Genomic DNA, 16382 nt, shown 5'->3' on the forward strand with positions numbered 1-16382 from the left:
TTAAATCAACAGCTTTTACTTGAAATGTAGTTTTTACATAAGGGCACTTATTACACTTTTTAGTTGTAGCATGTTGAAGTTATTGTAGGTCATTGTATTAGTACTTCTGAAACCTTTGTGGTACTTTGTGATACTTCTACAAAACTCACTGAGGTCTTGTGTTGTGCTTAAGTTTGCAGAAGATGGTATTTTCATACCAAAGTCAAAGAAAATGGGCTAAAAGGTGTTGTATTTGTCTCATATGCACATGTACTTTCCAATTCCTGCTGTCAGGGTGAGAATCACACACAAAGGTCGTTTTACACAATGACAAACGCTGCACAGAAAGGGAAATAGATGCATTGTACAGATAAACTGAACTGATTTCCCTACTAAATCAGCAGAGGTGGAGAAACTGTGAGACACACACAGAGAGAAAGCGCAAGAGAAGGAGACACACTCAGGAAGTTAACAGGGGAAGTAAAGCGGTTTCTTGCGTCATCATTTTATGCTTCTTGTATGCCGATGCAGAGTGAAGGTAGGAACACTGGCTTTTAAACTTCTGTCTTTCATCACATTTTAAACTCTTTTCCAAAAGTGTACATATAGAGAATGATGGTGGAGAAAAGTAGAGCAGTGGCAGGTGTCAGGAAGATGGAGGGGATGGGTGTTGAGTTTGAATGTCTGTGTAAGTCTATATGTTCAGTGCTTGACTTCCGCTGCAGTGAAACAAGGGGCCACAATGGCTGTGACATGCGGCTGAGGAAGGAACAACCGGGCTGAACTGAGCTCCTCCGTCAGCCTGGGGCTCAGGGTGGAGGTTTATATAGATCCACCAGCACAGAGAGACATTACGGTGTGATTAGAGAAACATTCAGAGGCCAACTCCACTGAATAGGAGAAGTAAAGACGCAAGGGTGTGGCCTTTCATTCGAAAAAAACTAGAGCATCAGGGGGAAGTGGAGAGCAACATATGCATGCTTTGGATTCAGTTCAGTTTGTTGTTTGAATTGAGCTGGTGTTTGCACGAAGACACTTATTATATTTCCATTTTTGCAGGGTGGAAGTATGTCCTAACAGTTCAACGTATCAACTCCAATGCAACGCGGCCTACAGAGGAAACAACCTGCAGCCAGCAACATGCACTGAAGCAAAGGAAACAGAAGCAGCGGCAGCAGCTTGGTTAGATCTGGGAAATGTGCAGCGCCTCTACTAAGTCAGAGACACGTTAACCGAGTTGGACCACACATCCATCAGACACACACACAGACAGACACACACACACACAGACAGACAGTCAGACAGTTTGACGGACAGAAACTGAAGAAGAGCTCGGCCGGTCTGAATGTGAACTGAAACAGCCGAGATGAGGAGAAATCGGAAGAAAGGAGTGAACAAAGACAAGGTGTTTGGATGTGACCTGCTGGAGCACCTGACCACCTCCTCTCAAGAGAGTGAGTGAACATCCGTATCCCTGTTAACATGTTCTTATGTATGGATAAATAGCAATAGATGTGCCCGAAGCCTCACCAGAAACAACGTGAATGTGTAACCAAATACATCTGAATCACAATACCATTTTCAAGCAATAGGTGTAAACATATGGATAGATATCTCCAATATGTGCTAACATACGTGGGTTACACAATGCATTTCTTGTGAATATTACAAAACCACAAATGACATCCTCTAAATGTCAACCTCCAGTTTGTAAGAGAAGCGTTCAACAGGAATGATGGTTGACAACTTTTTACTAGTGATTTGTTGTTCAGAACATTTATGAATGATTTGTGTCTCGTCAAAACAAGGCTTGTGCTTTTCTAATGTTTTTAATTATTTATTTGTTGGACTCAAACCACACAGCATTAACCACGCCAGTTCTGCAATAGGTGAAATGATGTGAGCTTTGTGAGGTTGTTAGTATTTTATTTCATTTTAGGGGTCGATTATATATAGGTGGAGTGTGGATTCCGCGTTTTCATTTTCCTTAACAGAAAAAAACCATAAAATACCATTGCTATCTCATCCCTGAAGCTGCTTTGATTTGACATGTACATCATTATTCACTCACATGGTCTTCCTTAGGTGTCCATGAAGAATGCAACACAAATAAAAGTGTGTTGTGTGTTTGTGACCTTCAGTATAGTTACTTAATGACTATATGTGTATGTTCAAAGTTAACACATTGAACATCAATCTTATGTCAATATTCATTTTGTTAATCCACCATTTCCCACAGTTCCTCAGGTCTTGCAATGCTGCAGTGAGTTTGTTGAGAAGCATGGCGTCGTGGACGGTATCTACAGGCTGTCTGGAGTGTCGTCCAACATACAGAAACTCAGGTAATGTGTGTGTGTGTGTGTGTGTGTGTGTGTGTGTGTGTGTGTGTGTGTGTGTGTGTGTGTGTGTGTGTGTGTGTGTGTGTGTGTGCGCGTGTGTGTGTGTGTGTGTGTGTGTGTGTGTGTGTGTGTGTGTGTGTGTGTGTGTGTGTGTGTGTTTGCAGCATTGTGCCTCTCTTTGAACCTATATCTGTAAATGTGTACGTTTGAATTAGGTTTGTGTGTTGGGTTGATATTCTCCTAACTGACTGTATGTGTGCGTACCACCAGGGGCGAGTTTGAGAGCGACGGAAGTCCAGATCTGAACAAGGATCTGTACCTGCAGGACATCCACTGTGTCAGCTCTCTGACTAAAGCTTATTTCAGAGAGCTGCCCAACCCTCTGCTCACATACCAGCTGTATGACAAGTTCGCTGTGAGTAGCTCAGAAACATTTGACACTCCTTTCCCCCTTTCCTATGTGTTCATTTAGTGTTTTAGACAAGGACAAAGTGGTACAAATGACCTCTCCTTCAAAGAAAGCATGGGATATATAAATCACCCATATTTCCCTATGTGCCATTTTTCCAGAAATTAAAGTCGAGCAAAAGCGATAAATTACATTTTGATTTGAAAACATGTGTGTGTTCCAGGAGGCTGTGGCCCTCCAGCTGGAGGAGGAGAGGCTGGTGAAGATCAGAAATGTCCTGAAAGAACTACCAGAACCTCATCACAGGTACTGTGCTCTGCTGCAAACTACATTAAACACTCTTTCATCTTTACCAGGAGGAGCAGGCGACACCAAAGTGGGGACTTTCGTTATTATTGTTTACTTCCAGTTAGTAGTTTATATACGTTTCAAAGTCCACATCATTTAGGTAAAATAGGAACATCCACATGCCTCTTTGTTTAGAGTTTGTCGACTTCCTGCTTACACAGATCTTCAGGGCTCTACCAATAGGAAGCCAGGTTGGAAAGTGTGTGTTGGTTGGGAATCATACCGTCTTTTATCATACACACAGAAATACACAGAATATATCAGACCCCCATTTGTCCTGGAGGCTCTGTACAATAGGATGTTGTTTGTTGTATCGATGTCATCAACATAGAAACAGATTTTTCAGCCCAAGTCACATTTTTGAAAGCTTTTTTGGGTGTTTTTATGAATTTAGTTTAACGCTTCGCTTCCTTGCCATCAGGACTCTGCAGTTTCTGATGCGCCATCTGGTCAAAATGGCCTCATTTTGCTCAGAGACCAACATGCACTCCAGGAACTTGGCCATCGTCTGGGCCCCTAATCTGCTCAGGTTTGCATATATTATAATATGACATAATATATGTGTTGTTTCTTTTCTGTTGAGACACAATATGTCCTGACTCTGCTTGAATAAATACACAAGCTGTTTGTGTCATTTATTATTAACATTAAAGTAATAGATGGATAAAATAATGTGTTTGATAATATTATCAGATTGTATAACATCTGTTTTCTGTCTTCATCCTTTCCCTTTTCTCCTTTCGATAACATGCATTTATTCATCCTTTCATTTATCTATCTGTTTACAACATAGATTCATTTTTCACATTCAATCACTCAATGTCCATATTAAGGTCAAAAGACATCGAGTCGTCTGGGTTTAACGGTACAGCGGCCTTCATGGAGGTCAGGGTTCAGTCCATCGTCGTGGAGTTCATCCTCACACACGTGCCTCAGCTGTTTCCTGAAGAAGGTGACACACCACTTCATTTACTCTCTCTATGAGATGCTGAACAACTCAGACATTCAGGGTGGCAATTCAGAAGTTTTGAACCAGTCTAAGAGCTAATGGATAACTGACTTATTCCTGCCCTATTCAGATGCATCCAGTGAGAGAAGGAAGTCCCTCCCCTCGCCGTCAGCATTGCCCAATCAGGACGAAGGGTTTTTCAAAGGGCCTGTCCATCACTTTGGTAATATCAGTCCAGGAGACGGTCCTCTACCCATGAGACCCTACCACGCTATCATCGAAGGCACCGACAAGTGAGTACACTCATTTCTCTTTTTATTTATTATGTCTGATCTGGTTAAGGACATGTTTAATACAGAGGTCAAAGGTGCAGCGGTGAAACTTAGAAAATAAGTGGACATGTTTGCAGCCATGATTAACATGATTGAAGTTTCGTTGAGTAATTCAATTTTAGAAAACTAATTATTTAAAACATATTCTGTGTGTTTCGTTCAGGAGGAAAGGATCTCTTAAAGGCAGGAAGTGGATGTCCATCTTCAACATCGGAGGTCGATTTCAAGACCCACGACGGAGGCACAAACTCTCAACGAAAGGTAAATACCCTCATCATGGTTTTTGAGTCCTGGTAGTTGTCTCTTAACTTGGATGATTTCCCTTTTAAAAGAAATTGCAATATCTTTTTCTTTTGTTCTCTATATTCTACAATAACGTATTTAAATGTTAAACTGTCTCATTCAAGTTTGCATGTTAGCATTTTTAAAGGGATAACTTGTCAAAGTTGTAATTATAGCTTGTTTCTCCATCCCTCAGTGACATTAAAACCCCCCCAAACATTAATGAATGCTCGTTTAAGGCGTGATTATGTAACTGTTAAAATATTATTTCAATTCGTAACGCGTGAAACATACTTTAATTTCTACCTCATCATGGTTTTGAGTCCTGGTAAATTGCAACGTCTTTTTCTTTTGTTCACTATATTCTACAATAACGTATTTAAATGTTAAACTCTCTCATTCAAGTTTACATGTGTACTTGGGTAAATTACGCACTTAGGTGACAATAATAAAAACATAGGCTGACACAGGAAGCTTAAACTTTTTAAAGATGTCAGGGCCTCAGGTTGGATTAAAACCTGGGCCGGTGCGGTAAGGACTCAGCCTTTAAACATGGAGAGCCCCACTTATTATTTATTTTTGTATTTAATGTTTCGTTTTTTGTTTCAGAGAAAGAAATGCCTGCTTTGAGACCAGCCAGAAGCATGGACTCCCTCAGCAACCCGCCGTATCCAATCGAAGGTACTGCTGGTCTCACACATTTCCCAACTTCTGTCAGAATGATGAGGAAATAATTATATATATTTCAAATCATCAGCAAAACATGCTGTCAACATTGGAATCATTATCATCAAACAGACCTTTCTAGTTGACATTTTCAAATGCCATGTTATATTTTGTTTTAATGCTCACCATAAAAAAAAGAGACAGAGACAGACAAAAGGCTGTAAGGTAAGATAAGATTAAATAAGAAGTACTTTATTGATCCCAATTTGGGAAATGTTTTTGTTGCAGCAGTATAAAAGACATGGCATTGAACAATACAACTTTAAAATACTAGAAATAAAAAAGAAAGTAGAAAATATACATGTTGAATTTACAAATGAACAATAACAAAATATAAAGCAAGTTATTATATATACATAAGTATGAGGGATGGAATATTACATATTAAACTGAATATATAAAATGTACAGTGAGATTTGAAGTCCAAGAGAAACTATGGAGCAGAGAGTTCTCTGCCAGCCAGAGGTGGTTTGTTATAGAGAGGCCAAATACTTTCCCAGTTTGTTTTTCCTGACCCTTTAAGACAGGATTATTTGAAGATACTTGTTCGTGATCTGGAGAAGTTGTATTTTGGATCAATTTAAAACAGACATGTCACTTATCCGTCTGCTTTATTCCAGCTTCCAGACGTCCCTGCCAGCGCCCTCCCTCCACCCACATGTCTCCCCTCGTCACCCCCTCCCCGCAGCCGGCCTCCGAGGTCCCTGCCTCCCCCGGAGCGATAGGTGGGAGTGAATACGCCGTGACCTACCGCAGGGGAACAGGACTCGTCAGCGGGGGCTCGGGGACGCAGGGCACCTACACCTCCCTGGACCCTGAAGGCTTGTCTGGAAACGAGACCCTACTGTCCAGATCCCCAGGACTCTCCACTAAAGTGGGCCGGAGAGCAGCCATGCACATCACGGGGCCCACCATGGTGACCGTGCCCCTGCATATCACCTCGAACCTGGCTTTAGGGGTGCTGCAACGGGGCGGAGACAGTGTCATCCACAGAGGAAGGGATAAGGAAGGAGGGGAGAGGGTGGAAGGTAAGGAGGGAGGAGAGAAGGTGGAAAGGAGGGAAAGCAAGGCCATGGAGAGGAAGGTGGCAGAAAGACAAAAGGTTGAGGAGGAGGAGGAGAAAAGTCATAGAGGGAAAGTGAAAGTGAAAGAGGTGGAGGAAGTAAAGGAAGCAGAAGGGGATGTGGTGATAGGAAGTGGAAGGGATGAAGATAAGAAAGAAGAGGAGAAGGAGGAAGAGGAGCTGGTGGTGGAAGACCAAGCTGTGTCCAAAGAGCTGCGAGCCAAAAGCCTGACATCCAACACGGAGGAAGATAACGCCGTGGATGATGACAATGACCTCGATGAATACATGGGTAATTTAACCAATTACACACCCGTAGGAGTATCATATGTTAATACCACATGATTAATAATCTCATATTGTTTGTAATCTCAGGCCATGCTTCATTTACAGAGATGAAAGATGTGCGGCCAGCTGACTGTGACTCGGCTGCGACTCAGCGTGATGATGGTTGTGTGTTCGATGATGCCCTCAACTCAACCCAAGTGGACGAGGACCACCACGAGATGTCCGGATACGTTCAAGATAACTTTGAGTTCCTGGACCAAATGGACTTCAACATGGATCACATGGACTGCAGTGTGTCCTACCAGGTGGGTTAACATTAGCACTTTTTCTTTGTTGTGTAAAAGTGGTATTCATTTGTGAAGAGTATCTTGCTGAACAAAACGTGTAAGTATTAATATTTGTTATCCAGTGAGCCAAGTCACCTCATTATCCAAACTCTAAGGGAACTATGCCAGAACCTTTTGTCGAGGGAATCAAGGCCATGCTAACGTTGAGGTTGGCCTCCAAAAATATGCCATCGTTTTAATGAAGAGGTCTGGCAGTAATTGGTCTTTCTCCATCATTCTGTGAGCAACCAATCACTGTGCTGGATAACGCATGAGCCTGCTCAAATAGAAGTAGTTGGTGGCCTTGCTGAAGAGGCAACCTGCGACACTTCCTCCTGACCGTTCAAATGAGCCTTAAATATTTTAAACTGATAAAAGAATTGCCAAAATGCCGGACATTGTCTGTTTTTTTCGACACATATTCGATCAACGCATCAGTGTAAAGATCACTGATCACCAAATTGAATTTCCTGGGACTACTTTATTATAAAAGCAGACACCAGTTAAATGCTTCTGATGTAAAGTTGCAGTCATACGAAATGTTCGGTTTGCATAAGGATTGTTTTAATAAAGAATACATAAATATACAGAATCTTTACTGGGGATGTTCCCACAGACATTCAGTAGGTTACATGTAATACATATTAATATTGTAATGTCTTCATCAGTGGGAAACACCTGATTTCAAGATTCAGGATTCAGGGCTTTCATTGTCATGTGGCATAGCTACAGTGTAGTTATATCAATGAACATCTTAGGTCACAGGCTCCTCCAATAGTGCAACACAATAAAACAGATTAATGTTATGGATGTTCTTTCAAAAGTTCTTTAAAGATACTATTTAGAACAAATATATAAAGAGAAAAGTTTTGTATCTCGTAAGTTCTTTCCTCATCCAGTTTTTCGTCGTTCCTCTCAGGTAAACGAGTTCTCCGTGGAGCCTCCCGGTCACTCGGACGATGAGTATGAAGTCATGGATCCTTCAGAGCTCCAGACAGAGTTAAAACCAACGAGGCCGCTCAGCATGGACTCGTACAACCGACACACTAAATCCCTCAGCCTGCCCTACCTGACCTCACCCATCCTGAGGCTGGAGGACTCCGGCTCTGAAGAGGACGCAGCAGCGTGCGACAGCGATGAGTACAGCAGCGAGGAAGACGAGAGCATGTTCATAAAGAGCCTCCCCGCTGAATTCTTTTTAAACAATTTGACCTTTGATAGAGACACTGATAATCAGGAAGCTGGTGATGGAGTTCCTGAACACCAATCACAGAGCTGTGCTGACAGAGGACCCCAGTCTCTGTGCTTTGGGTTCCCTGCATTTGAAGAATCAGCTGCTGTGGGTCTGGAGCAGGAAGAAGGGAAAGATGAAGGAGGTAAAGATGGACCTGAAGAAAAGGAGATGACAGAGAAGGAAGAGGGAGATCACCAGGGAAGAGACCATCTGGAAAACGATCGGCAAAGGTGAAGCTGATTTTTTAAATTATATTTGAACACAATAACTCTCATATCATGCGAGTGCATTTCTGTCAGTCATAGTGAACAATTATTTATCAAAGGATACGACTTTAAAGCTGCTTTGACCAATTTTAAAATAACGACAGGTTAGATAACTGCATGTAATGTAAAAGGCGTCGCTTGTAGTGAAGAACCCTCAGATCATTTTAGTGTCTTCTAGTAAATTCATGCAGGTACACTTGTTCTGCTATACCCACTGTAGACTACTGTAAGTAACAACAGTTTGGTAAGTTAGAATTTTTAAAGTGATAACTTGTCAAAGTTGTAATTACAGTTTATTTCGCCATCCCTCAGACGCAATAAAATCCCCCTAAAATGCATTAATGCTAGTTTAAGGCGAGACTTTGTAACTGTTTAAATATGAGTTCAATTTATAAGCCGTCAAACACACATTAATTACTATCTGCAGAAATATCATAAAACACAAACAACTGGGTTCAAAAACGATTGACATTAGCAGAAATTGTTAGTATTGGTAAAAATAATAAAGAGTCATTCTGCAAGTATTGGCATAAACAAGTCAATCATTTAAAAGTAGACACACTAGCCATTTGTTCAAAGCCAATGATGTCTTTCTGAAATGTTTCTGTCTCTCGTTCCCCTGCAGCAAAGCAACAGAGGAAGAAGTCATGGAGGATTCTCAGAGTGACGAAGACGAACCTCTCACTCCAGAAGCATTTTCTCACTGCTTCTACGACTTTCCACCGCCCATCGATGAGGACTTTTTGGAGGAGGCGGACATGTTGGACAATCATCACAGCGATTCTCCGCCTAGTCATGAAGTGGGTAATGCCACACAGGAAGAAGCTGATGATGCTTGTTTAGAGGAGATCAGAGACTGTTCACCAACAGATCCACCAACGAAGGAGAGAGACAGTGATGAGGGAGAGGAAAGAGAGGAAAGTGAAGATATGGAAATAAAAGAAAGTGATGAGAACTTATCGGCAGGAACTTCTGAGAAAGGAATTGAAGTTGAGGAAATACTTGAAGAGAAGCCGCAAGGAGGTGACACAGAGCAAGAAAGTGATGTTTGTAGGACAAGCAGCGAAATATGGGCTGAACTTGAGGATGTTATATGTGAAGTGATCGAGGACGAGGAGAGTACACAGGTGGAGGAGAAGGATGACAGAGAGAGTGTTTCTGGGGAAGGTGATGTGACTGAAGATGATGAAGAAGAGGAAGAGCAGGGGGCAGAGGTTTCAGAGGAAATGGTGGAAGTTGAGGAAGTAGAGACAAACGAGACAGAAGCCAGAGTAGAGGAAGTTGAGGAAGTAGAGACAAACGAGACAGAAGTCAGAGTAGAGGAAGTTGAGGAATCAATGGAGACGATTGAAGAAAAACTCCCAGACACAGAAGTGCAGCAAGAAGAAGAGACAGACGTACCGAAGACAAGTGAACGAGAGGAAAGGATTCAAGGGAAGCACGCCCTCACTGCCGAAGATCCGCATCAAGACGGGGAAGAAGTAACTTCCAAAGAGAACAATGACAAAGCTGATGAGCAACGTCAAGTGCAACTATGCATAGATAAACATATAAAAGCGCTGAAGTGTGATGTAGAGACGAGTCGAGAGGGCAGAAAGGGAGAGGAAGGGGACAGCAGCTTGGGAGGGGTCGGAAGGAAGGTTGTCATCTCTAAAAGTCCGAAGGTTTACCAAGTGAAAGCCGTGCCGGTGGTGCCTCCGAAGCCTCAGCACTGCAGGTTCACTGCGCTGAACATCCGGCAGCAGCAGCAGCAGCAGCAGCAGAGAGAGAAAAGAGACGCCGACAGAGAGAGAGAGAACGCATCCAGAGGTGCATCAGAGCAGGACGGTGCAGGAGACGGAGAGGAAGAGAAAAGAGAGAAGACAACACAAGAGAGGGAGAAGAGGATGGAAGGGGATGAAAGTAGAAACAGTCCTCTCAGCATGTGTTTCGATGAGGCTGTTGCTATTGCGACCATAAGGCGAGGAAAAGAGAAAGAGTGCGAGAAGGAGAAGGAGAAGGAGAGGCAGAAGGATTGGGGAAATGAGCTCCAGTAAAGTGTCTCTTTTGTGTTTCCACTGTACAAACTATTTTTCTACGTGTAGCATATATGGCTGTATTATTTTGAGTGGAGGTGTTGCCGCAGATGCAATGCTACTTAAGGGTGCTTTTGTGTTTTTTCTACCACACACAACTTGATAGGCAGGCAGGAACTTGTAGGTTTTTAGAAATATATATAGGATATTTTTCAGAGGAGGATTTTCAGAGAGTTAAGAAATGGGGATGATATGCAACAAAGGTACTTACTGTACATTGTCAAAAGCAAACAGAGATTAAATACAAATTGTGCTGCTGAAACATGTTAACATATTAAATGCACAACTTATCTCTGTAAAACTTTAGAAGTAGAAATTAAATTAATTAAATAAGCTCACTCTTTGTTTGCAGTTGTCATCCAATTATACAATACATTGCAGTAAATGAACGGTTTGCAAGTATATGGTTAAATTGTACATTTGGAAGAGTGAATGTGTAATTTGTGAAAGTTATAATGTCTGCTAAATACATTGTTAGGGATTATGTGAATAAAGATAATAGTTTCTAAGATGCTGTCTGTCATTATTATTATTCGAAGTGTCACTTATTTTAAAAATGTACAGTCGAGGTATGATTAATATATTACAGGGATTCAATTGTCATTTAATAGCATTAGGTAAATAATTCCGGTTTAGGGTTAAAGTAAAACACTTAAACAAATATATAGCGCGGCTATTTTGTCTACGTTTCAGGATATCCAGATAGCTACAAAATGAAACTTTGAATTCACAATTCAAAATCTGGTTTAGGATTTGTAAAGTCAATGCAGGTTAATAATGGTCCCTTTTATTTAAATGTTTCTCTATGTATATATTTAACAAAAAGATGAATCATACACTTAACCAGAACATATTTAATATCCAGTACCTGCACTATTTTTTACAAGGCTATTATTTAATCGTGTTTGTTTAGGAAGTAGAAGCAGGAAGAGATAGATTTGAGAGGATTTGTAGTTCGCGTTTACTAGAAGAGTTACGACAGTTGCCATTTACGTCACATCCGTCTGGACATTTTCCCGGAAGTAAACCAAAATAAAACATCTGGAAAGGTACTTCGCCAAACAGCAGAAGCCCCAGCTCTTTTAATAAATCTTGACATTCGCTTTTTCTTGCTTTTTATCGTCCCTCTGCAGCATGTCTTTGCCCTCCTCTTTCGGTTTGCAGGTGTCCGCCATCATGGATATGTTGGCGAAGGCTGCAGTCACAGAAATAACGAAGCTGGTGGAAGATGGGGGGGTTGTGTTGAGGCTGGAGATGTGTCGGAGGGACAGTGAGATCCAGGAGCTCAAGAGAACTTTAAAGCTGATGGAGGTGGAGCTCTGCAAAGCCCAAGAAGCAGTCAACATCCGGGCAATAATGGAGGAGAAACAGAAGCAAACAGCAGCCGGGAATCAGGTCCTTAGAACAGGTGAGCAACATTTGGAGAGACCTTCCACACCAAAGTGCATTCACAAAAACATTAATTCTGGTTTTGTGTTGCTATAAACAATATTTATTGCTTGGTAAATCATATATTATGATTGGTATTGGCTTTATGTGGTATACTGTTAAATTCGGCTTGAATATGAATTTCCTATTTGAATATAGTAAGTAGACTATTACTTATTAATAGATTGTAAGAAATACATGCATAATATAATGTAAAAAATATAATGTAAAAATGTCCAAGATGTTTGTGTCAAACTGTAGTTGTGTTGCTTTTATAGAGGCATCAACGTTTATATAATAACAACAAATAATAACGTTTACTATCATAACAATATTTGTGTGATATCTTGATTTAACAACAGTGATTGCTTGAAAGACAATACATTATGATCATTAACGGCTTTATATGGTACTCTTAAATTTGGCTTAAAAATATATCCCACTTTTTATATAGATAGATAGATAGATAGATAGATAGATAGATAGATAGATAGATGGTTAGATAGATATATAGGTAAGTAGATAGATAGATAGAAGGATAGATATATAGATCGGTAGGTAGATAGGTAGGTAGGTAGGTAGGTAGATATGTAAATATATATCTATATATATATAGATATAGATATATATATATATCTATATATATAGATATATATATATAGATATATAGGTAGATAGCTAGATAGGTAGGTAGGTAAATAGATATAGATATATATATATATATATGGATAGATAGATAGATAGATATATAGGTAGATAGGTAGGTAGGTAGGTAGGTAGATAGGTAGATATGTATATATATATATATATATATATATATATGTATATATATATATATATATATATATATGTATATGTATATATATATATATATATATATATATATATATATATATATATATATATATATATATATATATATATATATATATATATATAGATAGATAGATAGATAGGTAGAAGGATAGATAGGTAGGTAGATAGATAGATAGATAGATGGATACTTTATTGATCCCAAATTTGAAAATGTTTGTGTTACAGCAGCAGTTTGTTCCGGCAGGTGGAATAAAGTATAAACATAATAGAATTAAGATAAACATAAACCACAAATATATACATATCTACAGTTGAAAATACATGTATCACAATCAAAAAGCAATATCAATGATTCTGAATACATTTAAATAAACACTAAAATACTACAGCAACAGAAATATAGACATAGGATCGTATATAAATTGTAGTTGTGCAAGGTAGCTGTTGTGCAAATATTTCTTGGTTATGGAGAGGGAGAAACTGAAACTATGGAGCAGTGAGTCCTCTAAATGTTAAAATGAAATAAATATATGAATGGTTATATAACATGGAATTCAGTAGACATCTTAGATTGTGTTTTCATTTGGTCTATAAACTGCCATTCTCAAAGTAAAACATATTGGATAATGATGCTAGATGACTGACTTTTGAGATAAGGGCATCTGTTTGATTAATACAAATATCAAAAGAAATGTGAAAAAGGCTAAATGTGCATGATGTTTGTGTCAAACTTTAGCTTTTTTCTTTTATAGATGCACCAACATTTATATAATAATAACTTATAAAGACTTGTTTTGATATCTTGATTTCTAAAAAGCATGTACGTATTTTTCAGCGCTTCTATCCAGATGTTTTAAACACAATTTGCACATTTTTACTGTTGACTTGCATTTGTGGAGTCAAACTCTACCTGCAATCTTTCTTTCAGTTGCAGACCAACAAGAACATCAGGAAGCATGTGGAGTGTACCTGAACCCACGGTCTGCTCATTCCCTGTGTGAGCCGGGACACGTAACAGAAGAGATCCACGACATGAAGCCAGCGGTGAAACACGAGCCTGCAGAAGAAGAACCCTTCACCCAGGAAACAGAAAACATTGTAACAGCAAACGTTAGCTTTGAGGCGCGAGAGCCAGATGACATGATGTGGCCTCCTCCTGCTTGCAGCATGTTTGATAAAAGCTCTGTTGCAATGCAGCAGAACATGCAGATTTCCCCCCCTGACACTGAGCAATATGCTGCTCACAGAAACACAGAAAGCTCTTATAACTCTTCAGCTTCTGCAGCACAGGAAATCGCAGGTGGTTCTTTAAATGTGCCGATAAAATTAGAGGTAGAGACTCGACCTATGTGCATGGGAAGTACGGCTGTTCACAACGAGCAGTTCAGACATGCTCCACATCCAGCAGTCAGTCAGGATCCATGTTTGGAGTCTGCTTCTCAACATGCCGGGCCGTCACTAGCTCCGCCTCATGCACAGAGGTCCCCAGCAGATACGTTAGGGTCCAACACAGACTGGCACATCCTCAATGTAAACAACCAGAGAGCAAAAAGGCTCATGAATGTTTGGAGAACGAATCAGAAACTGTTCATCTGCTCGGTGTGCAACAGGGGTTTCCCTCGCAAGTCTCAGCTAGAGGTGCACATGGCCTCCCACCAGACGTTTAAACCCTACCGGTGCCTCGAATGCGGGAAATCTTTCACCCAGAAGACCCGGCTGAAGACGCACCAAAGCGTGCACACGGGGGAGAGGCCGTTCAGCTGTAAGATCTGCGGCAAGATGTTTTCGAGGCAGGATAACTGCATGAGACACGAGCGGTTCCACAGCGGGCTGCGGCCCTACAGCTGCGGACAGTGTGGGAAGAGCTTCACGGTGCTGGGTAACCTCAAAATACATCAAGAGATCCACCTGCAAGGAAGATAGCGATCAGACAATTTACATCTTGTACTTTGACAGTTTTAATGCATTTAATACAAACATAACATGTAAATGTTGCATTTCAGGGTGGCCACACCATTGGTGAGGAACATTATAAATAAACAATGTACTGCATATGTTTAGGTGCAGACTCATGATGTTGCCCAACCTAACCTAAACACACTTTTTGTAGTTATGAAATTCATTAAAGCCCAAACTCCCTCTGTTTCATAGTAGAAGGAAAGTGGGTGAGTGCCTATGCAATAACCATTTGTGTTTTAAATTAACGTAAATTAAATTCATATTAAGAGATTTTCTTTTTTGTACATTAAATGTCAATGTTCCCATTTCTTTTTTTTTTAAATGTTGCCTTCAGAGTTCAAACTTAAATTCTTTTTTTTCCCTCGCAGGGTTTTTATATTTTTAGACATACATTTAACTTCCTTGAGATTCTTGAAAGATTGTTAACTTGAGAGGAACATTTGGGTCTGGGATGTTTTTAAAAATAGACATGGAACATTGAAAATGCTTGAGTTTGTATATTTTGTGCAAGGATAAAAATCTTTCTTTCAATTAAAGGTGGGGTAGAAGGTAATTCACTTCAGAAACTCTTTTTTTTATATTCCATGGAATGCTCTTAACATCCGATAGCAATGGCTATATTAAAGGCTTTGACAACAAATACATAACAAAATGTCATCTGTGGAAGCCGTGGCGCTGTAAAAAGCACGACCAATCATCTGCTCCGGCCCGGCTAAAGTAACTGGATGGCCTACCTGCCTGTCAGCCTTCCATCTGTGCACAAACTTATCTCGTGCCCTCATTGGTCATGTGCGCGTTCGTGTGTGTTGGAGGAGGGGCTCTGTAAGGAAGTCTGAAGGAAGAGGCAGACTTTTTCGGTTTTGTACTCGAGCTGGTTTCTCCATTCTTACCTACCCTACCTTTAACGTTCGTATATGGCTTCCTCCTGCTGTCTGCATGTGTCTCCTCGCAGTCACTTTCATTTTATTCCATAAAGATTGTCTGTACCTTGATTTGTGTGTCAAACTATGCAATGTTGGTGCGTACACAGGGAATTGGGCCTTGAAGGAACTTCAAAAGGCCTTCAGTTGGATTTGTTAGGTGTTTTAACCCTGATGTAAAATAAATGTATATATTTTTTTCTTTAAAAGAATACTTTAAAAAATAAGGTTATAAATATGAGTTTATGTATTATATGCCTGCTTATTTTTCCAAACGTGTTTGATTGTGTACCATGTTTGTACCTTGAATGTATTTATTATATATGTTATACTTTGTTTAGATTTGTATGTTATGAGTTAATGGATGTGGTTGAAGGAAATAATATTTTATTGGGAGATAAAGGAACTTTTTTAAAGTATGTTAGTGGTTCTCATTGTTTTTAATAAAAGTTGTCTGATACACACAATACTATCATGTATTTACTTTGTAGGGAACTGATGCATGGATTATTTCCTGTATTATACTATTTTTAAACATTTACGATATAGAATAGCGAGTGAAATAAATAACCTGATTTATATGTGTGTGTGTATTTTAACACTATTGTTGGTTTAAAAAAAAGAAAAAGTGTCTGACCTCGGA

The 16382-nt window shown here is 39.9% G+C and overlaps 2 protein-coding genes across 3 annotated transcripts; both read left to right on the plus strand.

Moving 5' to 3' along the window:
• The first annotated feature begins 414 nt into the window (after window positions 1-414).
• LOC307019380 (uncharacterized protein) lies at window positions 415-11125 on the plus strand. 2 transcript variants are annotated; one of them, XM_079650230.1, is made up of 14 exons: window positions 415-517; window positions 1039-1433; window positions 2219-2321; window positions 2589-2733; window positions 2951-3033; window positions 3497-3604; window positions 3909-4027; window positions 4155-4317; window positions 4520-4617; window positions 5248-5319; window positions 5985-6719; window positions 6803-7020; window positions 7961-8505; window positions 9167-11125. In XM_079650230.1, the coding sequence occupies exons 2-14, from the start codon at window positions 1346-1348 to the stop codon at window positions 10575-10577; spliced, it is 3888 nt and encodes a 1295-aa protein (XP_079506356.1). In that variant the 5' UTR covers window positions 415-517; window positions 1039-1345; the 3' UTR covers window positions 10578-11125. The 2 variants fall into 2 exon arrangements, with proteins under 2 accessions (XP_079506356.1, XP_079506357.1); XM_079650231.1 differs by having other exon boundaries at window positions 6821-7020.
• Window positions 11126-11629: 504 nt separating this feature from the next.
• LOC307018233 (uncharacterized protein) lies at window positions 11630-16268 on the plus strand. Its single transcript, XM_079648371.1, has 2 exons — window positions 11630-12024; window positions 13789-16268. The coding sequence occupies exons 1-2, from the start codon at window positions 11751-11753 to the stop codon at window positions 14781-14783; spliced, it is 1269 nt and encodes a 422-aa protein (XP_079504497.1). The 5' UTR covers window positions 11630-11750; the 3' UTR covers window positions 14784-16268.
• Window positions 16269-16382: the final 114 nt, after the last annotated feature.

Source organism: Notothenia rossii, assembly GCF_949606895.1.
Source record: "Notothenia rossii genome assembly, chromosome: 9".
NCBI classification, from domain to species: Eukaryota; Metazoa; Chordata; class Actinopteri; order Perciformes; family Nototheniidae; genus Notothenia; species Notothenia rossii.

Bases quoted from the DNA above. Each gene is read 5' to 3' on its own strand.
- LOC307019380 (XM_079650230.1), top strand. From the start codon at position 1,346: ATGAGGAGAAATCGGAAGAAAGGAGTGAACAAAGACAAGGTGTTTGGA. The intron at 4,028-4,154 runs GTGACACACCAC...TGCCCTATTCAG, and splicing joins TCAGCTGTTTCCTGAAGAAG to ATGCATCCAGTGAGAGAAGG. The intron at 5,320-5,984 runs GTACTGCTGGTC...GCTTTATTCCAG, and splicing joins CCCGCCGTATCCAATCGAAG to CTTCCAGACGTCCCTGCCAG.
- LOC307018233 (XM_079648371.1), top strand. From the start codon at position 11,751: ATGTCTTTGCCCTCCTCTTTCGGTTTGCAGGTGTCCGCCATCATGGAT. The intron at 12,025-13,788 runs GTGAGCAACATT...TCTTTCTTTCAG, and splicing joins GAATCAGGTCCTTAGAACAG to TTGCAGACCAACAAGAACAT.